Source organism: Pseudophryne corroboree, chromosome 1 (genome assembly GCF_028390025.1).
Source record: "Pseudophryne corroboree isolate aPseCor3 chromosome 1, aPseCor3.hap2, whole genome shotgun sequence".
Classification (NCBI taxonomy): domain Eukaryota; kingdom Metazoa; phylum Chordata; class Amphibia; order Anura; family Myobatrachidae; genus Pseudophryne; species Pseudophryne corroboree.
In genome coordinates this window covers 243159817-243184537 of record NC_086444.1, presented here as the reverse complement: position 1 = coordinate 243184537, position 24721 = coordinate 243159817, and the positions used below count along the sequence as shown (strand labels likewise).

General features: G+C 39.8%; 1 protein-coding gene across 5 annotated transcripts in view; it reads left to right on the top strand.

The window, feature by feature from the left end:
• SEMA6A (semaphorin 6A) overlaps positions 1-24721 on the top strand; it is a 223238-nt gene that overhangs the window by 124272 nt on the left and 74245 nt on the right. For 2 of the 5 annotated variants that reach the window (XM_063964175.1, XM_063964172.1), the window contains exons 10-19: positions 2370-2587; positions 4875-5006; positions 5393-5548; positions 7370-7546; positions 10566-10706; positions 10871-10951; positions 14835-14893; positions 15214-15234; positions 15381-15428; positions 21364-21498. In XM_063964175.1, the coding sequence (XP_063820245.1) occupies positions 2370-2587; positions 4875-5006; positions 5393-5548; positions 7370-7546; positions 10566-10706; positions 10871-10951; positions 14835-14893; positions 15214-15234; positions 15381-15428; positions 21364-21498 (1168 nt within the window). The remainder of the gene's footprint in view (positions 1-2369; positions 2588-4874; positions 5007-5392; positions 5549-7369; positions 7547-10565; positions 10707-10870; positions 10952-14834; positions 14894-15213; positions 15235-15380; positions 15429-21363; positions 21499-24721) is intronic. The other 3 variants (XM_063964176.1, XM_063964174.1, XM_063964173.1) reach the window with 2 other exon arrangements.

Genomic DNA, 24721 nt, shown 5'->3' with positions numbered 1-24721 from the left:
TCTATTTACGAACTGTCTGGGGTCAGAACATTAAGCAGCACATCCAGTGTAATTTGAACTGGCTTGTCTTCACACTTCTATCCACCAAGCTGTTTCCATGCTACAATCCACTAATAAACGTATTTGTTTGCAACATTGTGCTGATACATAGATTTATATATTTTAATCAAGGAAGAAACCTGAAAATGTTCCTTAAATTGGGGGTTATTTGATCTTCACATGACAGTTGCAAATGTGGTATCTATGGGTGTCATTCTGAGTTGATCGTAGCTGTGCTAAATTTAGCACAGCTACGAGCACTGACAAAAAAAAAACATGCGGGGGGGACGCCCAGCACAGGGCTAGTCCACCCATGTCTGGCCCGGCCCCACCGCATTTGTACAAAAGCATCGCACAGCGGCGATGCTTTTGTACTTGTAGAGTAACTCCCAGCCATCGCAGCTCCTGCGGCTGGCTGGGAGTTACTTGTCGCTGCCAGGGTCGCACCGGCTGTATGTTACGTCACGCAGCCACCGCGGTACGCCCCCCGCCTGCGTTTGCTGGACCGCGCCCCGAAAACGGCGTCCAAACTAGTGATGAGCGGATTCGGTTTTACTCGGTTCTCAAAACCGAATCTTATTGGCTCACTGATGTCACGTGTTTTGGATAGCCAATAAGATTCGGTTTTGAGAACCGAGTAAAACCGAGTAAAACCGAATCCGCTCATCACTAGTCCAAACACCACCGTGCCGCCCCCTCCCGCCCAGCGACCGCCTCTACCTGTCAATCAGGCAGAGGTGATCGTTAGGCAACGAAGCCTGTCAGCGGTCTGGCATGCGCCGTCGCACTGCGGCGCCGGCGCATGTGCCGTAATGACCTGATCGCACCGCTGCGAGAAACTGCAGCGTGTGATCAGGTCGGAATGACCCCCTATAATGGGATTACTTTTTTGTACTGGTAGAGGATTTGTATTTATTAAAACCTCTGAGGGGTATTTAAAGTAATCTGAAGTGGCGGATGTTCCAGTTAAAAAGAAGCTTCTAATTTTTACTGGTAAACCTGGGAAATGTACTGTTATGTAATCAGATTTCAACTTGCTGGTGTGAGATTTGCAGTTCCACAATAGCTTGAAAGCCAATGGTTGGCTCTCTTGGACAGGGGCGTTGAGAGGAAGGGAACGGGTAATACCCCAGGCCACTACCACTGCACCTATATAGTAGCACAGCTACATCGGCACATAAGGCAGTGAGAGACGAGACTGCTGCCACTGAGCAGAAGCAGTGTCCTCTCTTTCACTGCCCATTGTAGTGGGCAGAAAAGAGAAGTCTTCCAGAAGGGCCTCTAGAGCCACCCCAGGGGGCATGGCCAAGCCTCTTGAATCTGACCACGACCACTCCCAGTACCCAGCCCCGTCTAGGCTCCCAATGGCCCTGATCTCAGATGATCTGTAGTTATTAATATTATCCTTTGTTTCTGTAGCACCAACCTGCTCTGCAATCTTCTACAATTAGGGAATGCTTGTTCATTCATATCAGAGGATATTACAATCTAATTTCCCTATGACAGACACAGTATTGATTAATTGGTCCAATATTCCAGTTAACATAATCATTGTTTTGGGCTGGGAATTTAAGAACTCCACCCAGCTCAGAAGGTAACCTGGGACCCTAGCAGTATTCCAAACCCCTCTAGTTCCACTACAGTGGGAGGGTGAAACTGGCACCTGCTTTGCTGTAATATTTCAATACAAGCATGCAGCTCAGCACTGGGGGTAAAACTGTCCAGACAACAATTCCAGCAGAAGTTAATTCTTATAGATCAACCCACACACACTGTGGTGAGAATATGTAGAGCTGTACACGATTAGCAAAATAAGCTTTTAAATTCATAAGTGCGAATACTAATTCTGCATAATCTTTAATTAAACCAAAACAAAATACTGTTCCGATGACTTCAGTGCCTGAAATGTCATTGAGACTCTCTGGTTATTAAAACCAAATGAGACAGTGATGACCGAGATTAATTATAAAGCAGAATGATTTCTTAGGGGTAATGAAAAAAAAAAAATCCACTGAAGATCTAAACATTATAGAGTAGAGATTTGGAAAAGCATCTGGCTTTCTGAGTAATCTGCGCTGTAAATGCAGAATGTGCTTTTGTCTGTGGAAATGGAAAGCTAAGCAGTCTTTCTAGAAATTAATTTATATATGGCAGACATCTGATCTTCTATGGGATTTATTGCACTGCTTTAAATGGCACATTCTTATCTTTTGTAACACATGGCTCTAGCTGTGGCTTTTTTTTTTCTAGAGGATTATACAGCTATTGTATCCCATTACACATCCTGGCATTTTCTGATACTGAGGCTGAAATGTTGTTTTGCTCCGCAGGTGGTGTTTCCGAGAGTTGCCCAGGTTTGCAAGAATGACATGGGGGGTTCTCAGAGGGTGCTTGAAAAACAGTGGACTTCATTTCTTAAAGCCCGATTGAATTGCTCTGTTCCTGGCGATTCCCATTTCTACTTCAACATACTGCAAGCTGTTACTGATGTGATTCATATTAATGGCCGTGATGTTGTGCTTGCCACATTCTCCACACCGTACAACAGGTAACTGTGTGCATTTGCTGCTCATAGCTTTTCAATAAATCCATTCTGAATCACGCAGCCAGGCTGTGAATTTGTTTTCCCGGTTATAAGTGGAAATGTAGATACCACTTGAACATTCACTGTTGTTTTGTCTTCCCTGAAGTTATAGATTATTCTGTAAATGTTATCCTCCTGAGTTACATACAGTATTTAAACTCCGAAAATATACTTACAAACCCATAAAACTAAATACATACTAAAACCAAAAAACTCAACACCTGCTGCAATAAAATGTGAATTCTTTCAACTTTTGCACATCACTGTTCTTTGGGGGTCATTCCGAGTTGATCGCTCGCTAGCAACTTTTTGCAGCGCTGTGATCAGGTTAAAACTCAGCAAAGCTGCCCATGCATATGCACCGCAATGCACAGGCATGTGGTACGGGTACAAAGAGGATCGGTGCTGGGTGATGGATTTAACGAAGAATCCATTCGCACAGCCGATCGCAAGGTGATTGACGGAAAGAGGGCATTTATGGGTGTCAACTGACCGTTTTCTGGGAGCGTTTGGGAAAACGCAGGCGTGTCCAAGCATTTGCAGGGCTGGTGTCTGACGTCACTTCCGGGACCAAAAAGACTGCAGTGATCGCAGCGGCTGAGTAAGTTCTGAGCTACTCAGAAACTGCTAAAAACTTTTTTGGACCGCTCGGCTGCAAAAGCGTTCGCACACTTGCAAAGCGGAATTCACTCCCCCATAGGCGCCGACTATCTGATCGCAGCACAGCAAAAAGTTGCTAGCGAGCGATCAACTCGGAATGATCCCCTTTATCATTGCGTTTTGCTTTGGTTTAATCTCCTTATTAAAGAACCAATATAGGATGGTGTAATGGGAGCTCGGCAAACAGGGAGATTACTATTTGCTAAGACACAATGGCACCTTTGAAAACAACACACATCTGATTTCATAGGGGGGTATTCAATTGTTTGAAAAGTCAGTTGGGTGTCTGTTTTTTCCTATCAAAGAGAAAAAAACAGACACCCAACTGACTTTTTAAACAATTGAATTCCCCCTTAATGTTTAATAATGTATTTTCACACACTTGGGTCCCATCTAAACAAGAAATGAGGCGATCACATTTTGAAACTAGTGATAGACAATATTTCTCATGAATCCATTATAATTCTCACAGATTTTAGGCCTGATGGTTTATGGTCCCGTTCTGTGACCCGTTCTGTGAATGTGCAGAACGAGTCCTGCGTGGTCGCATGCAGTGAGTGCCCCCTGAGCAGGGACCTGATAAGCTGCAGCCACCTAGCGGTCATGGGTGGCCAAAGCTGGACAGCATTACTGAAAATGAGGGCATGTAGCCACCATTTTCTGGGAGTGGCAAGGCCTGCATCTGCGTCTTTGGATGCAGAATTCCTGACCCCATCAATGTGAACACCCCAGTCATCCGATGATACCACTTCGTATGCAGCAGCAGATCACACAAGGATGCAAGAGGCATCTATTTACCCAAGACCCCTCCTGCTGCTTTTGCATATTTTCGTACCAACTGCATCCATCTGTGAATCAGGCCCTTTATTACAATAATATTGTCATTAAAGGCAGTCTATTGGTAAAGGTTTTTTTATGCTTCTTCCTTACACTCATATTGTCAAATGAACTAAGGCAGGAGGCATAAGGTACCTCATGCCTTCACGATTCGATAGTTTCGATTGAATTGATAGGTTGCATTGTCATGAATTCGGTCTAACCCACAAAATGGCTGCCTCCAGTGTCTTTAAGAGATCTGTGAACTTATAAATCACTGTGCTGTTTTTTTAAAGACATCAATTACTGCCATTCTCACCATAGCTTAATTGGTCACTAGCTTTAGATTTCAGTTTAAGTCTAGGTTGGCCTCTGTGACACAGAAAGAATTTTGTAAATGAACGCTAGAAATGTGTTGATAATATCTACAGGCCAACACTTCAAAATAATAGGTCATAATTCTAGCATCCCATTACCTACTGTGCAAACCCCATGGTGGAGACGTTTTCACAGGGGAATTCTTTCTTTTTAAGTTCAGTTGTAATTAGGTCTTTTTATAGAAGCCATTGAGGAAAAGGCTGCTAACAGGAACTCGGCTGGCGCTACATTTGTCTGTTTTGCATGGATTACCCTCCGTTTTCAATAGATAAGGGTCATGGAGTTCAGAGCTAAGCTTTCTGTGACAGTAAGGCCTCTATACGACATGTGTTTCAGTCATAAATTGTATGCATAACTGTGGCGTGAGTAACAAATTCTAGCAAATGTCACATTGCAGTATCCCAGGCTCTGCTGTCTGTGCTTATGACATGGCCGACATCGCCAGCGTGTTCACAGGGAGGTTCAAGGAGCAGAAGTCACCGGACTCCACATGGACCCCAGTTCCTGATGAACGTGTTCCTAAGCCAAGGTAGGCTCCCTGATTATGTACTACCTCAGAAATACTGCCTGTGTGGAATACAGATGGATTTGTATAAAGGAGAACATTATATTTCATTGGCATCCCTTTATCTGCTCAAATGTTAAATGTCAGAGAGGAGTAATGGTATTGATTGGCATCAAGAATTTTGTCGGAGTGTCATTTGCAATATACGTAATGAAATATGCCCATTTTGTTGAATCTTTAATAATTATAACATTACTGCTGTAGCATAGCAAAGGTAGTTGTTTGCTTAAACTGGATATAGAAAATGCAATTTGCTTTGTAAACAATAATTGCTTAAGGTAGAGGAAGTCAAAGTCTGCATGCCTGTAGTTTGTTCTCCATGTCACACTTTTCTTTGTTCCGTGTTACAGACCAGGCTGCTGTGCTGGATCCGCAACAGTAGAGAGATATGCCACCTCCAATGACCTCCCAGACGACACTCTTAATTTCATTAAAACACATCCGCTGATGGACGAGGCGGTGCCCTCCATAGTAAACAGGCCGTTGTTCCTCAGGACCATGGTTAGGTAAGCAGTTTCCGATGTCTTGGGGCAGAGCGCAGCGTGTGCACTGTTGTTAGGAAATGCGTTTCAGGTGCTTTGAAGGTCTGTAAATATCTCTGTTGCTCTTGGCGTTTCTCCAACATGAGCTGATGAGAGCTAAGGGCAGATGCCACAAACGTCCCATGGCTGCTTTCAAGATATAAAATGTCATTTCAGCTGTGCTGAAAACCAGATGTCATGGAAGATAGAGATCAGGAGGTCCTTCATTATTAGCCTCACAAGCTTCATTGGATGAGTTGGGGGCTTTTACTTTCACAGCTAGCATATTGCCCAATTTACTTTTAAGCCGTTTCCCTCAGTCTCCTGGTGAGAACTACAGATTATTGTAATTAATAAAAAGTTATACTGTGTTTACATATATCCCCAAACATTAATAAACCAGCTGCACAGAAGCTTTATCTCCTTGTGAGTATATATAGATATATATATACAGTACATAGATATGTATATATATATATATACACATACATACATATATATATATATATATATATATATATATATATATACACACATACATATATGCGCTCAGCAGTTCCTGAGTTTATCTCGTACAGATAACTGAAACCCGAAAACTATGGATTTTTACATGTCACCCCCTTCACACCCCCACCCCTAAGGGTGTCTTACCCCCACAGTATTTACTTCCAGATTGTAAGTCATATGTATACCTAGTTTGGTGTAAATTGCTCCAGCCATTCCAGAGTTACGGTGGAACGTACGTACGTACGTACGTACGTACGTACGTACGTACATACATACATACATACATACATACATACATACATTTGGTATGTATGTATGTGTGTGTATATATATATATATATATATATATATATATAATAGATTGATAGATACAGTTTTATGACTGTTTCAGCAGTCAAATGAGGGCACTCATCAATATCATTTGATGATGACTTTCAACTGAACTCATATTCTGCATTGTATGTGTTGGGAAGTACCCTCATTTGGCTGCTGAAACAGTCATAAAACTGTGGGTATATGTGAAACCCCAAGAAGGCTTCCCTAGTGGAGCACTCCTAATGATGACAAATATACAGCATGAATGTGAGTGCAGACATCTTCTAGCAATGTATATACTGTATATGTGCCATTCACACCTCCATGATCTAATGCTTTCTATTTACTATTTTTAGTTACTTTTGTTTGTTTTTTATTTCAGTTATCAGAAACACTTTGCTGTCATATTTATAATTTATATATATAAGATCATAGGAATTTTTCATAATTTCATCACAATTTAGACACGCTGTAATTATGTATTTTGCTGAAGTAGCAGCTTTACATTTGCATATGAAGAGTATTAATTCAAATGTGTAAAAAATATTTTTTGAATTATTTAAATTTTGATACACTTCTGGAATGATCCTTTAGTATAAAAACAAGGCAAATGCATTCTTTGCACCCATATACTTATGCATATCCTTCCAGAGCCCCACGGTGGCCGGCACTGGTGACATAAATCCTTTTTGTGATTTTATTAATATAGAGATTCATGCGTGCACAGTAGATATGTTCCTGGAATAAGGCGCAGGCGCCACGCTCCTGGAGACCTACACATGCGCAGTAGACTCTCACACAAAGCCAGATCTGCGGCTGCTGATAGAGAGAGTCTGCACACGGGCCCCTTCTTTTAATTCATCCCTGGGCAAATGTATATATTTGAATACATAGGAAATAGGAATAGTAAAAGTAACCAGGAACATAAAATTAAAAAAATTTGAACCAATTTGATAATTACAATGTTCCTGACCTTTCTTCTAGGTATCGTCTATCAAAAATTGCAGTTGACATTGCCGCAGGTCCGTACCAAAATCACACAGTGGTGTTTCTAGGATCGGAGAGGGGAGTGATTCTCAAGTTCCTGGCAAGGACAGGATACAGCGGCTTCCTTAGTGATAGTCTCTTCTTGGAGGAGATGAATGTTTATAATCCTGAAAAGTACGTCTTTCCTTGTCTGTGTCTATATGTTGTGCTGTGCTGTGCTGTGCTGTGGTGTGGTGTGGTTTTTGTGCCAAGGGAAAAAAAAAGTTCCGAAATTTTTTAATAGGAGAAAGTCAGAAACTGAAGGCCAAGATTTCATGAACATGTTGAGTTAGAAGCTTAGGGAGGAGGGATTCAATTATTGGCTGCATTAGAATCTCAGTGATACAGAATTTGGCTGTTCAATTCCTTACAAACATGAATCGGGCATCTTTTTGTGCATTTTTTTTTTGGCAAAAATGTGTCTCATTCGCATCGCTAAAAATGCATTTTTGGCAAAAAATAAGATACCCTAAATTAGGATAGTAGCACAGGAACTGCTGGCTCACAGCAGGCATCTCGCGGTGCATGGCGAATTGAGGCTAGATGTATGAGGAAGCATCTGTATATGGTAAAATCTTCTACTATGACAAATATAGAAAATGGCTACTTGCTGCAATGCACATTCACTGAGCACATTGGGCCAGAGGTGTACACAGTTGCATGCACAGCTGCCATTTTGCCTGCAGGGTACTTGCAAAAATGCTGCTGCTCACGTACATAAGCGGGAACATCAGGTGCACATTGGTTGCATCATTGGATTTATGGAGACCTGTGCTGTCTCAGAATGAATGGCTGTCCTGAGACGCCAGAGCCTCTCCAGCTGTGAACAGATTCACTGTGGCTGACTAGGGAATGCACATAAAACGGTCCTGACATGGCTGCATTTTCTAGCCAATCCCCGTTACCTACCCCACTTTGCAAATAAATCCCGTGTGCCCAAAATCGTTAATCATGTGCTGCATGCGTGCATAAGCAGTGGCCAAAAATCGCTCCACTTTTTCCGACATTGACATTGCATGCCCCTCAGATTTAGGCTCCATGTCAGGCGGTTACTGGTTGCAATGTAGTCAGTGAGCAGTCAGATGGTTACTTGCTGCAATGTTCAATCAGAAAGCACATTGTCAGTCATTTACTTGCAGCAGTGCACAGTCAGGAAGCACATTATCAGACGGTTACTTGCTGAAATGCACAATAAGTCAGCATATTGGGAGTACTTTGCTCATGCACAGGACCCGTTCGCATGCGCAGTCCAGCATCAGACTGGCAATGATTGACAGTCTGATGCCATTTGGGGGTGGAGATGGGTCAGAAACTGCCTCCGTCTCTCCAAACTGAGACGTGCCGCTGCCGTTTAGGGGGAGAGAAGAGGCCAGGGCTCTCCATGGTTGCACAGAGATTTCCTGGCCTCCACAACGGGCAGCTTACGCGTCCCCATGGCTGCCGCAAGCCGCCGATGGTAGATGACTGATCCGAGTCCTAAGATGCAGGTCGGATCGCTACAGTAGCAGGAGGTGTCTGCTTGTTATAGACACCTGGTTCTGCAACACCATACAGCGCTGTCACTGCTGCTTCTAAGGAAGTGATAGCCACTCCAACCACAGCTGAATCAGGCCCAGTGTCTGATGGTGACTTGCTGCAATTGTCTGACTCCTAGTAAGCTGCATCCAATTTCTACAAGACAACTACAGCCTAATAGAGGAATTCAAGTTGCTACTTTTCCAGTTCACATCCTGTTTATGCCCAGACAGGCTTATTGTGACGTACTTATTACCAGTGCTCCTATTATAAGATTGTAGGCAATTCATCCGCTATTCCCTCCATATGTGAGATGAGCTTTTAGCAGCCACCTCTGAATAATTGTATGTGGGTGAAATGTGTGACTCTTGTTGCCTCTCTTATATAAAGCCGCATAAAACTGAAATACACTATTAATCTATATTTATTCTTTGTTGTACATATTAGTCACTTTTGTAATGATGTTCTACTAAAATACTCTGTACATTGACTGTGTGTGTGTGTGTGTGTGTGTGTGTGTGTGTGTGTGTGTGTGTGTATATATATATATATATATATATATATATATACCCAAACATTTAATTTAGATGTACAGTGTTGATGTTGAAGTTTATTCCCAGAGCCTCATTGCACACACTACAGACTGTGGGCCTGAATCAGAGATGTACGCTGTGCCCATATTTACGCAGTTAAGCGATTATCAGCTAACTGCGCATGTCATACTACACATGGGCCGCGATGGTGTATGCAGCGAGGACTTATTCTCAATTGGATTGAAAGGCATTTATGGGCGGGATGGAGGTAGCGGCAACTTAAACGCAGGCCTGTAATTTCTGTTTTCTGACGCATGTCTCAGCATACACCTGCGATCCCGTATGCAGTAGAAAGGGCTCCAGCGTCCAACTTACTGTGGCCATATTGCACAACCATAAGGTTACTTGGAACCGATGTGTGATGGATGCTGCATCTTAGTACACAGGCGCTGAGATTTGAGAGACCGCCGGTGGGCGTCTCAGTACATTTCCTGGAGGTTACAGAATTAGCATAGTTTTGCACATTAGCTGCGTACAAATTTGCAGCTGCAAATGCATTAGCATACATCTCTGAATCAGGCCCCTATCGCATTCCTTATAAGGGCTGATTCATATTGTATTTTTTATCACATGCTGCCAATATATTGTTAGGCCTGTTGGTAGCTTGTATTGGGTAGTTTCCGAATTGATTATATTAATTAAAGTTAAAATATAAACTGATCTCTTTAGTCTTGAAAGATCACTGGAACAATTGCTGTTCAGTTGGGATAGACTAAAATATCACACAGTGCCACCTAGTAGCTGAAATTAGGTGACATTGGCTTTCAAGTTTGCACTTGTGCAAAGTTAATATAGTTGTTAGAAAACAGTAATATTATTAACTAGTTACCAGTCCTTCAAAATGACGGAACAATATAATAGTAATGTCAGCGCCGGCGGCTGTTTGCGAGCCAAAACGGAGCAACGCTTGAATTGCTCCGTTGAGTGCCATCTAGTGGCCGTCAGTGCGCAACACACTTGAATTCCCCCTATAGAGGTGAGGAGCCATGTTAGCCTTTTATTATATATGATACAATTTCCCCTTTGACATCTTCTCTTGTTTGTAGGTGTAACTATGAAGGCACGGAGGACAAGAGGATAATTGGCATGCAGCTTGACAAGCAGAACAATGCTCTGTACGTGGCATTTTCCACCTGTGTTGTCTGGGTTCCACTTTCAAGATGCGACCGCCACATGAAGTGCAAAAAGTATGTCTTGGTCTGTTATTTTCCTATTCTGCTGTAGCTCATTTATGGGATCTTCCCTTAGGCTAATGTTGTTCTGCTGGTCCCCAATGTACAGAATGGTCTGTGTGTGCTTGGGTTAAACAAGATGAAATCCTCATTCTCTGCTCTCAATCTGTTGTTTCTAGGACTTGTATCGCTTCCAGAGACCCTTACTGTGTTTGGTTGCGAGATGCAGGAACATGTTCACAGCTGCCACCTGGTACTAAGTAAGTTGACACAAATCAACAGATAAAACTATTCCACAGTTGTTATGTCAGTGAATGTTTTAATTGGATAAGCAATTGACTTTGCGTTGGAGCTATGACTGCTGAGATACAGTGGTAATTATCATTTATAAAAAAAAAATAGACTGAGTAATGTACAGCCAGCCTCACACAATGAGCTAATGTTTTCATCCAACAATATTTATTTATTTATTTATTAACAGTTTCTTATATATCGCAGCAAATTCCGTTGTGCTTTACAACTGGACACAATTAGAAGACAAAACTGGGTAAAAACAAACAGTCATAGAGGTATGAGGGCCCTACTTACAAGCTATGGAAACAACAATATAGGTATTTGCAGAAGAATATTAGGGAGCAAGTTCTTTAACAAGAAGAAGTTGTCCTTGGCGAGCAGCTGCCATTATGGAAAATACAATAGGACCTTTCAAAGGACCTTTCAATTCATCCAACTGCTCAGAGACGTTATCTGTTAAACTGGAAATAAAAATAAAAGATGTTTTAAAAAATGACTGCTGCATAAACAATTCTAATCTGTTTTTGCGATGTAGTCTGAACATACAATGGTGCAGTAACAGTAATGACTCTTATTGCTAAATTTAAGAGGTGCATGTTAGGGCAATCAATGCTACCATGCCACCTACACTAGATTTCTGGAATACTTTAGTATCTATTCTGTACATGATCAATGATGTACAGCTGTATCAGTGCTCAGTTTTTGACACGTGTTCAAAATGACCAAACAATGTAAATCTCTAACAAACATGGGTGACTGATAAATGCGCACACTATCAGATCATGACCTAACGGCATTTCATTCTATGGGGGGAATTCAAATGTTTGAAAAGTCGGTTGGGTGTTTTTTTTTTCCTGTCTGTTAGATAGGAAAAAGCAGACACCCAAATTACTTTTCAAACATTTGAATTTCCCATTATGTTTTTCCGGCAGACGGATGCCGGCTGTCAGTATACCAACAGCGGCTTTCCATTTGTCGACTGCGAGGCAGCAGATCCCCTCGTATGCTCGTTACGCTTGCCACGTTCGGACGCTTGCCTCAGATTATATTCCTACTCGGTTGGTGGCGTGGACCCAATAACCGAGTGGAAAAAACCTGCGGTGGTTTGGATTCCGTCCAACGGCATTTCACCGGCTGTTGGGATTATCGGTGATCGACCGGGATCCCACAAGCCAGTATTTTAACTGCATCCCTTTATTATACTTAACATTTATTCAATACCTCCATTGTACAATTACATTTAATACACTAGAATTGATTCTAGAAGCCTATCTAAAGAACACTGGTCAGGACAGATTCAAAAATGCCTAGTACATTTCAAACAGCTGTTAATATTCGATAACCACAAGCTGTTACATCATAAACTGCCGAAAGCTTAATTACTTCCATGGCTAAATGGTTATTTTGGGTTCACTTTGTTTTGATGCTCAATATTTTAGTAAGCCACAGCCGCCTTCCTAAGTAATTATTTGTTGTGTACAAGTTCGGTTTGTTTACTGTAAACAAAAAGAGGTAAGCCACTTGTCCATGGATTGCCTATCTCATATTGTTTTCATTAACGAGAATTGAAAGCAAAAGTTTCTGGTATGAACACAAGCATCTGACTAAAGTATGGAGCGGCTGTCTAAAAATATCCGCACATCTGAGCAGCATTCCAGGCCACAGATGACAGGAGGAAGACACAACACTTATTGTACAAGGGGCTGTTTGGGTGACACATGCTGCTCAATCCTAAATAGCATATTTCTCTGTGCTTCCAGTATCATTCCCATTATGGAGGTCAGGGTAGCACATTAATGGAACGGATGCTGCAGACTTATGAGAGTTTAAGAAGTGTCCTTGAAACAGGAGGCACATCAGCTGTTATGAGGCTATATAATATATACTCTTATTTTCTCTACCTAAAAGAATTGTTGTTTTTACACGGATCCACTGAACAGAATTAGTAAGAAGGTGATAATGAAGCTACATAACCAGCAAAACTTTTCCAACGGTCATGCCAATTGCCTCTAGTAAAACATTCTCTAGTATTCCTGTTTGTGGCAGCCCGTGGAGTATTTGGCATGTTTGTAACATCTGTGACTATTTGGGGCTAATAAGAATGTATGCAGCTAAACCTGATTACTATGGTCGCCATATGCGCAATAGAGGGGATCAATTTAGAAAGGAGATTGGGTGTGATATATCATTTGAATACTGCAAATTGGGGGTGATTCGCACAGTGGGCAATCAGGTCCAAACTGCGTATGCATGCATTCACACGGGTGATCTCAAGGAGATTGACAGGAAGAAGGCATGTGTGGGCGGCAACTGACAGTTTTCTGGGAGTGGTTGGAAAAACGCAGGCGTGTCCATGCGATGGGAGGAGCTTCACCAAAAGTTGTGTTTTGGGATTATTTGGGTTGGCGCTTATTTTGCCATGATTTTACATTGGAAAGAGATGACACATGAATGAGCTTTTGCAGTAACAGAATCCTGAACACATAGGACCTCATTCTCTTACTACTTTATGGTAGTGCGATTATATACACCCATCTATGATGAGTACCTGTCCGTCTTATGCGGATGTCCAGCCCACACACTGGTTTTCTGTATGCTGCCTTCATCATGATATAAGCACTTACATGCTGGGTGCAAAAGATCAAACAGAAACAGTCATCCCATCTCCGTATGTACTCTCCAAATGAAGTCGATCTACACGCGCACACGATACACCAATGACACTCTCATGAGACAGTTCCGCGTAATCGCATGATCACTGGCCTGTTGCCACACAAACTCCCACTGTGTATGCATAGCGCATCGCATGCATAGTTTGCAGATATACGTGGGGTTCTGTCTGCATTTGTGCTTGTGTCTGATTCAGAATGAGCTCCATAGTGTCAAAGCAAGTCAGTTTTCAGGATATCCCTGTTTGCACACATCTCCACTATTGGCACCAGACTTGAACTGGAGACTTTAATATTTTGTCATACAGTGTAGAACTTCAGGTGTTTCAATTGCTGTGTGCTGGGATCACGTCAGTGACATAGAAATCAGAAAATGTGCCCAAACAAGTAATGTAAAATAAATAAACACTGTATTCACTGCAGGACACCAAACTAACTTTCTTTGCCGTTGTTTTACTTTTGAAAAAAATAAAATAAAAAATATAACAAAGAGTATGCAATAGCTTATAGCTAACCTTACAGCTATTTTTAAGGGAGATACATTCAAGGGGGTATGGGTCATTAGGTCAACCACACTTAGGTCGACAGTCATTAGGGTGACCACTATTGGTTGACATGCATTAGGTCAACATGGTCACTAGGTCGACATGGTCATTAGGCCGACATGAACAAGGTCAACGTGGAAAAAGGTCGACATGAGTTTTTTTAAACTTTTTTGGGTGTGTTTTTTTTCGTAAAGTGACCGGGAACCCCAATTAGTGCTCCGCTCGCCATGCTTTAGTCACTGGGCCTCGCTCCACTACCGCTGCGCTCGGCACAGGTTACTATTCCCAATCGTAGTCCATGTGGATTGTAAAGTATGAAAAAGTTAAAAAAAATTATTTAAAAAAAACTCATGTCGACCTTTTTCCATGTCGACCTTGTTCATGTCGACCTAATGACCATGTCAACCTAATGCATGTCGACCAATGGTGGTCGACCTAAGTGTGGTCGACCTAATGACCGTATCCCATTCAAGGTTCCCACTGGCAGCTACATTTCAGTTGTGCTTTGGTTTAAGTGTCATTACGTTGCAATTTTTGTGTCCAAACTGTGCACATGAGGCTTTGATGTTGTTACACCAGCTGCATGAAGCCTGTGCGCTCGGGTTCTAATCCTGTGTTTCTTTCCTCCTTCACAGAGCGCCATTTGAGCAAGACGTGGAGCATGGCAATACAGACGGCCTAGGCGACTGCCAAAGTAAGCAAAGAATCAGCCCTGTGTTTACTTTGGGTGAAATAAGCCTTCTAAATTCCCAGAGTCAACATTACCTGTAACAATAATAGCAAAGACTTTGCAGTAACTGAGCTGAAAGAATTCTATCATTGTGACTTTGACATGAAAAGGAACCTCTGTGTTTGCAGAAGGGGAAATGTAGAGGGCATTTCTAGTGTTGATTTTGATGTGGTAAAAATCACAGGAGGAATAGGTGGACCGTGAGGAAGGTGTTAGATTTCATAGACCACAAGTTGGATGGAAGAGGCAGAAGTAACCATTTCTTTTTCTCCTTTCTTTTCCAGATTCTTTTGTGGCATTAAATGGTAAGAAAAGTACAGAACTTTAAGAATTCCTTTTTAGAATATGTTATTTGTTTGTTTATATTTTCATGTTATTGTATTATTATTTTTATTTTCCTTATTTTACAAACTTCCAGTTACAATTTTTTTCCTCAACTATTTTCCCATAGACTTTTCAACTGCACCCCCTGATCAGGAAATATATTACACAGTGTATGGTCAGTTTATACATGTTTTATAAACCACTCAACACCTTCCTGTAGCAGTACTTTTCATCTTAGATCTCTTTTTTTGCACATCTCTAGCTGTGGTTCTGGTTGTACCAAAATTGCCGCTTCATAGGAAGGCTTTCCTGTAGGATAGGTGCGCTTTCCAGGATATCAGCAAGTGAGCGGGGCTTCTAGATCATTCCCTTGTGTAATACATGGATTACAAAAACAAGTGTTTTTATTTCAGTAATAAATAAAAAATTAAATGGCAAAATACATCACAATATTTAGGGGATATTTATCACAATCAACCATTTTTAATGCAGATATGGTGAATATTTTATGCCTGAATCGTAAAGTGAAAGTTAATATTTGCACACATATTTGCTATCTTCCTCTTGCATGGAGACAGGTTTCAATAAGAGCCCGTCCTGACAAAGAGTTGGAAGAGTGAAGTCGTGCTACGCTATCACAATTCTACCTGTTTTGAGTCCCCGGCAGCCAATGCGCGTTGGTTCCCCCTCCCAAAAAATTGTGAATTAGTAGCCCATAAACTACTATAGAGCAACACAACCTGGAGATGGCGGTATCCTGTCGGGCACCCTTTCGGGGGAATATTCCACAAATATTTAATAGTAAAAAGACCCGATATGGGACAATATAATTTAGAAATCGAATTTAAAGGGTTTAAAAAAAATAAAAACAATCCAGCAAATCAACAGTATGCCTTCCTCATTATATTGTTATGTTCAAATTCTATTAGCGCCTTTTATAGCTATTAAAGCACTATAGCAGATATATTTATCTCCCAGCAATAGTTTCTGATTTCACTGATCATGGGATATAAGATATGAAACTAGTAAGCAAAGGGAAAAATATTTATTTTGATAAATTGGGAACGGTAGTGGAAGTCTGATATCCATGGCTACAGACTAACATAATAAACGGATATCACATTAATAATGTATTAAGTTCCTTTAATCTGATAATGCTTGGTTAATGGTCTTGCAGATTGCTTCCCTGACAGTATTTTGATACAAATTAACAATAGATATTCTATATTTTTTTCCCATTGAACATGTAGGTGGATAAATGACATGTCTAAATTTATACAGAACTCTCAGTACATTTCAAACAGCGCTCTATTGTTTGCGAGAGGTTTATTTTGGCATGTGAAGACATAAGCTAAAGTCTCTAATTAAATACAATTTGGTATGAGTTGTTAACTTGCTTGTCTAATAGGCAGAACCTGCCGGAGGCAATGCAATGCCTTGCCTAGCGTTCCTATTATTTTTTCAACTACCCTACATAGATTTACTAGGTCATTTCCAGCATGAGATCATGAACTGCCCTGTTTGGTTAACAGGTCTTTATGTTGGATAAGAGGCAATTTTGGTTAATTAGACCATTTACTTTAACAAAACCTTCCCTTTCCTATTTTAGTCTTGCTCACCCATTCCTCTAGTTGTCTAATTAGGTTTCTGTAGCTGATGTTTTGAACATCCTCTTAGATATGTAGTTCACCTAGACTAGATGTCTTTCCTCTAATTAATTTAAATCTGCTAGCGTTTCCATCCATCCGGGTCTCTTGGCATATTCATATCTTAGGAATATCACATTATATTGAAGAAACACCGCACTTATCAGGGACTCCCTGGAAGCTACATGTCATTTTTATTTTCATGGATTTTTATGTTTCAGGATAATGTCTCAGAGATACTCTTTTTAAGTGAAGTCGCACGGATTTAAATGTCAGAAGAGAACAAAGGCGACCAGCTCAAATCCATTTTTAACCCATATAAGATTCTATGTGGTGTAGTTAAAATTAGGTCATCACTATGGGTAGCATAATGGAAAAATTGTGTAAAAATTCAGATGTCATGAGGTAACTATTGTTTATTCCACATAGAAGATTCCAAGCTGTGGTTGAAATACACATTGCATCACATTTTGAGATGCACTATATGTCCAATGACATAACAAGACACATTAGTGCATGCTTTACATTGATCATTGATCTTTTATATTAACTAATGCGGCTCATACATCAGGCATCTATTGGGGCAATTCCACGTTCTACTAATGCCTGGTCGGGTGATAGGCAAAATCCAACATGTTGGACAATCTTGATTTGCTGATCCTGACCCTAAAAATGTTCAGATTCGGCAAGTCGGGATTTGTAACATGCTGAATTTTTCAGAATTTGCCGATCGTCAGCCACCAATTGGATCGGCATCTGGGAATCGATGTATCACCAATATAACATACTTAAATTACAGCATCCCAGTCTTTCAGTACTTGCAGCAAGTGTGTTACCTGTAACAAAGTAGATAAAATATCTAAACTATCCTAGCAATGAATAGACACTACACAATAATATATATAGTTCCAGGGAGCATCAGTTTATACTAACTTGTAATGTACTTCATAGATTAAATGATTTTACCATATATGACCAGCTCATTAACTTGCTTTGCTACATAAGGGGAACTCAGATTGGACTAATCGGATGGTATAGGTTTTGCGCTGAATGGCAAGAGGCGTCACGCAGTGTGGACAAGCCAGTGGTCACATACATATGCCCATTCAGTATTCTTCTTCATCTCATGCCTGTCAGATCAAATCAGACCATGCTCTCAGAAGACAGATCCCCCCCCCTCCCCCCTTCTCTCTCTCTCTCTCCCAGTAATATGACTTCTCATATTTGCGGTATCTTCAGTTTGAGTTTAATATCACTTTTATGGGTAATAGCCTTTAAGTCACTTCCGATCAATATTTTATTATGCAGTTATGTAGCTGATCACACTAAACAGGTTTATCTGAGATTTTAATGGTCATCGTAATCATCATATAGATTATGATTTAATGTCATGATGATAACCGCCCCATCCTTCATTGTTGGCATGAATTGATTGAGTTTGATGTCAGCCATCCAACCATGGAAATTATAACTGGGAATATAGCAATTACATCCATTTCAACATATAAGGAAAAAAAATGGAATGTTAGTGCATTTTGTATCCGTGTATATACAGGGAAACCTTTTCGGTTCCTTGATAAGAATCAGGACAGGTGCCATAGACAAGCAAATCCTGGGAGATCTTTTTAGAGTAGCAACTCTTCTCATCGTATAGTTTGTCCTCTTTCTGTAATTGTTGCTATTTAAGAAATGAAACCCTTGCAGTTTCTATATAAATAACAGCAAAGATAAGGATAATCAGACAGGAGCTGGTACTGATCTCCTTGTGTTTGTCCTCAAATGACCATACACAGTCCGTATCATGCGGTGACCAGTGTTCCTCCTCATCCTTTACCCAACACAATAGTCATTCAGATTCAAGCAGTACTGTTTATTCTGCGTTCAGTTCCCTAACAAAGAGGCGCTGTTGGGAAAAGAAAGGGTGTCTCTTTGTTACCTGCGAAAACACAAGAGGGTCAAACAGTGTAGCATTTGTCTTAAATACTCATTGTGGCAAGATTACAATTTTATTGACTCCTCTTAGAACATTACTGACAGATGCTTTGAAAGCATAATAGTCCGAACACACACAAACCGTGTTATTTGCTAAATATATTGATTTATTCATTTGTTGAAAAATAATTTTCCAAGGGCGATTCACATTGTGTACTCTATTTTTCAGTTTAAATATTGCAGTCAGCAGACAAACAAATCAGCAATTATACACGGAGTTAATCTGAAGCCGAGCCGAAAGCTTACATTTCCATTGGCTAACAAAGAGTTGAAGGGAATCTGGTTCACAATTGCATGGACATTAAATAGGGAAAAACGCTTGTTAGCAAACACCTTTAATAAAAGGAAAAAATACAGGTGGTCATTCCGAGTTGATCGCTCGTTATTTTTTTTTTCGCAACGGAGCGATTAGTCGCTAATGCGCATGCGCAATGTCCGCAGTGCGACTGCGCCAAGTAAATTTGCTATGCAGTTAGGTATTTTACTCACGGCATTACAAGGTTTTTTCTTCGTTCTGGTGATCGTAATGTGATTGACAGGAAGTGGGTGTTTCTGGGCGGAAACAGGTCGTTTTATGGGTGTGTGTGAAAAAACGCTGCCGTTTCTGGGAAAAACGCGGGAGTGTCTGAAGAAACGGGGGAGTGTCTGGGCGAACGCTGGGAGTGTTTGTGACGTCAAAGCAGGAACGAAACTGACTGAACTGATCGCAGTTGCCGAGTAAGTCTGGAGCTACTCAGAAACTGCTAAGAAGTGTCTATTCGCAATTCTGCTAATCTTTCGTTCGCAATTTTACTATGCTAAGATTCACTCCCAGTAGGCGGCGGCTTACCATGTGCAAAGCTGCTAAAAGCAGCTTGCGAGCGAACAACTCGGAATGAGGGCCATAGTACTAAATGCCTGTGTAAGTATCTTAGGCTCCTAATGTATCAGGATAATATCAATGGTCTATCAAATCCTATCATAATAATAAAATAATATGGTGACAAGAAGTAATGTACTTTTATTTTAATAGCACAGAATTTGAATTACCAACAATTCCATAAAATGATATAAAATGGACGGTGTTATAATATCACAAATATATAGGAAAAGCCATTTTGCTGACTTTTAAGATGACCATACATTAACAAGAAGTTGTGGAAATTTCCCCATTCCCCATTTATTAAACATGTTTAAAAATCCTGATTCTTGGAGTCTGACCAAAAATGGTCAGGATCTGCAATTGGAGGATTTATAACATGTTTAATTTCCCTCTTTTACCGACGACTCAGTGATCGGCGGATCATCTGTGCTGTTGGGTCTGAGGATTGGTACTTGTATGGATCATACGGTATGAGGGGCCTTTAGGTACAGTTACTTGCTATGGTCTTGTGCACCATATTCATGAAGTCCTAACATGTAGTATTTATCACAGACATGCACTTGACTAGACCATTATCCTGCAGGCTATAACTGACCTGGTGTTCAACCTTACCATACAATAGTTTTCTCCATCATAAGAAAAACTGCCTTACACAAGGTTAGTGCATTAAACCACTCCATAATGTTCATGAATATCCTTATTGTTGTCTGACAAGCTGCAGTTTGCTACTGTAGTTGAATCATTGTTCAGATTCCCTGTAACATTTGCTCATTGAACAATATGAAGCTGGTGAATGCAAACTGCCAGACAAAGCACATGTCACAAAATCAAAAGCTTCAGTAAAATATTGTACAAATTACAAGTGTTGATGATGAAGAATCATATATTACATGCAGCTCTGGAAAACATAAAATTGTGAAGTATTTACAACTTGAGACCCTTATCTTCAAATTCCTCAGAGCCAATTAATATTGTACATTAGTGGCTTAAATCACAGAATCTGACTGTTCTGGTGTTGTCATTTGTCTGTAGACAAGGCAATATTTATTCCAGATTGTCTAAAAGCATTGCCTAAAATAGCATAGATCCTTGTGGGAAACCTCAATAATGATACTTGGAAGGAAGACATGGAAAACAAAACAACCAAAAAGGGAATATTATCTAACCACTGTGTTTATTGTTAAAGGCGTATAATATTTCATATTTTGCAAAATAAAACATTTTTATAGTGAAACAAATACCCTAGAATTATTGTCTAGAGACACATCTGATTTGAAATTGATTATTTATTTTGCTCATCTAAGCACAAACATACATCCAGTTCTCATTTTGGAACAGCAAGTACACTGCATGAATAACACATAGTAGTTCTATAATCAGTATTAAGATTTCTGCCCTTAAACAATCATAAATGACTTTTTAAATTACCAGAGAGTAATGAAATATAGTGCCCGCCTACTCAAAATATTTGTACATTTCCTTTTTTCAGTAATAAAATTAGGTCTCTTTTGTGTAGGTATAGTTCCAAAACACCAATCATAAACTACAGAGAAATTCAAAGATTTTTGCTAACACTGTGTCTGCTAAATGTGAACCCTCAAATTCCTTAGATCCCAGTACAACCTCAAGAGGTCACGAGAGTTACGATAGGGGTACTATGCTGGACTGGAAGGACACCTATGGCTCGTCTGAGAACACAGACCCCCATGTGGCTGACTCTTTCCATAATCACCAGGACAAAAAGGGTAAGGCCTTGGAAAAGACGTTTTTGATATATAATAAGAGGTCAAATTGGGAGGGAGATAAATTACATGGTGTAGGTGCTTTCAGCTGGATCAATTCAATATGATGAATAAACTGAGTGGTTCGCCAATCAGCTCTCTGTAGACATGGGTAAGATAAAAAGATATATATATTTATATTATAATTGACGTAAGATTGTTTCGTTTTTTTTTTTTTTGTTTCTTCTGTTTAGATTTCTTTCCTAATGTAAACCACATCAAACCAAAGCATGCAGAAAAATATCCATATTTTGAAAACCTTATTATATTTATTCAGCAGATTTCTAAAATAGACTAATTCACATAATAATTTTAGGTATCTCAGCAAACAGAAAGAACTGTTTCTCTTCCAGTCCTGTTCAATTTCCTACCCTCTTCTGACAGCCATTTTACACAGAAAATGTTTTAGGGGTTAAATCTGGAAGCTATTTGGGAAAGACTATAACAATATCCAACTAAAACTGTTTTGCAACTGTACACTAATTTAATACACCTGTTCCTCTATAACCCGTAATAGGAGATAATAGCTACTAGTTTACGGAGATAATAACTACCAGTTTTTGGTCGTTGTTTTCCTTACTGCTATGAGCAATGGTTTCACAGCCCACTGCATGTGTGACCTATTTTCTGTACACATTATCTCATGAAGGGCACTTGGTAGAATAGAATGGTGATGTCTCTCTTTATATAATGAAGCAGTGACTGCAAGATGAAAGGTAGTGACCTGTAACCTAGAACGATCGACCCATAAGTGGTGATTTAATATATTCTCAACCACTGATTCACCGCAAGGCATAACGTCATGTTCAATGTACATGTTTTTTTTACTTAAAGTAGTGCCCCTACTTATTAACTCATGGAGAAAAGTGGAATGTTTTATGCACTGAGTAATTCAATCATCTGCTGTGAGAGAGTAGGGAATTTGGAACAGATCCTCTTTATGATTCCTGACCTATTCATGAAGAAATGGCACATTGAGCCAGCCCATTATCTCATCCGATTCATCCAAAAAACTAATTTTAACATTATCTTGATGCTTCTCTCCTGTAATTTCAGCAAATAATAGATATCATTTGCTCCCCACTGCTTCTCATGGGTGTTAAGGGAAGATATGATTAATGAACGAGGCGCTGAACTAGAAAATTTGTACTGCAGATAGAAAAGCAACACAGGGACATGCTGAGAATTCAACTAATTTTTTTTTTTTTATGTTTTTTAATCCTGCCTAAAAAAATTGTTTAAATAGAAGTCAACAGTCCCTGAGGTCATTTGATGACACGTTGCAATTGTATTGATGCACTACATTTCCCCGCTATTCTTTGATAATCTTAGAAATATCAACTACAGTATCTAGGTGTTTTCATGCAGTTGAGTGACCTTTTTATTTCATTTTGTTTTGGAGGGGGGAGGGGATGAAATTATTAATATTTGAATTGTGTATGATCATATTGACAAAGCTGAAAGCACCTCACACATCAACATGTACCTAGTAATAAGTTATTAAATAAAGACACAATGGTGGCAGAGGTTACGCATGGGTGTTTTACCATTATCACATTTGTGTGCTTAATACTCCTTGTCTGTCCCTGTGTACTTATACAGTAATGATATTAAACTGACAATAAACAGAAGGACAAAGAGTAATACTGCTATACACAATAAAACAGTAAAGAGCTTGATGTTTTGTTATGGTTTTGTTATGTTTTATTTTTGTTTGTTGTTCTTTTCACTTTTGCTGATGATTTTGGTTTTGTTGAACTACAGTTTTGTTTGAACTTTTTGTTTTGCAAAGTGCTATGTTGTGTTATTAAGTGTAATTCCTTTGAAAGGTGTTTTCATTCCTTTTTTTCACGCTGATGGTTAGTTCCTTTCTGTGTACTAATTCTTAATTCACTTGCTGCTTGGTTTGCAATGACACTAGTGGTTTGATGATGTCACATCCATATGTTCAGCATATGCACAAGCTCAGGTACCTGGAGGATTACGGAAGAACGAGGTAGCCCTTGAAATTGCTTGGCTCATTGGGATGTGACATTTGTACACCACTGCTTAATTAGCTAAATATACTCTGGAGTTGTTGTGCCTACAGTTAAAATTCCAGGCAGGTTAAAAATAAATATCTGCAATGTAAATGTCGCTTGCCACTGACCGCTTACAGAATTTCTGTATTTAGTTTAGTAATAAACACATTTGCTGTTTTTTTTTTTTTTTTTTTTAAATGAACAGCATACATTTTGATTATTACGACTCCAGTGTATATTTTATTTCTGTGCAGTGTTTTTCTTTATTTTCATAGACTATTGTGTGTTATTCACATATGCAAAATGAACTAAACCTCACTTCCTAAACTAACCCTCTCCCTCCTCCTGCTACCATTGTACTTAGCCTCCCTCCTTGACTCCTTCCCTTAAAGCGACACTAACATCTAAAACTGAAGGGGGCTCATTTTGTTTATTCACCCCAAGTCAAATATTTGTTATAAAGTGTTTTCTTTGGTGCATAAACTCTTAAGGCATAAAAATTGCTCTTATAATGAATGTGCAGAAAGCTGCAAGAAAATAAGTCAATCTGAAGTGATTTATTAGTTCTGAGACTAAAAAATGTGTTTATAACTATGGGACATATTTATCAAAAACTGTTTGAAGTACCACCCAGATGTATGTACAGTATGGGGGACCGCTACAGATATCTATGTATTCGACCGCAAAGCAGCGCCCGTAGGGTTCCGTGGGGGCTACTAAAATGCTTAATTTACCAAGTGATGGTTCCCGGTAGCTATCGCCATTTTCAGATGGCGTTAGCTATAGTAGCTTATAGGCTATATACTGCCAAGTTACCAGGATCTGTAGGATCTGAATCCGATAATAAATAATTGTAATTATTAGCCGCAATTGAGAAACATTTTTTTAACGGCCTGTATAATCTTTATATGTAATTCAACGTCTAGCTACACAGTCACCAGTGGATAAGGAATCGTTTGATTGTACATTTTGCTCCAGGACGTCTGCTCCATCTGTACAAAATAGTTTCGCCATATTACTAAACATTCCTAATAACCAATTATATAAAGAACTTTTGTTTGTGTTAAGGCAATAAGCACAGTTAGAGATACAAATGAAGTAAATGAAGACTATGGGCAGGAAGTACAATGCATCACGTCATGGATGCAATACATCCCTCCACTTAG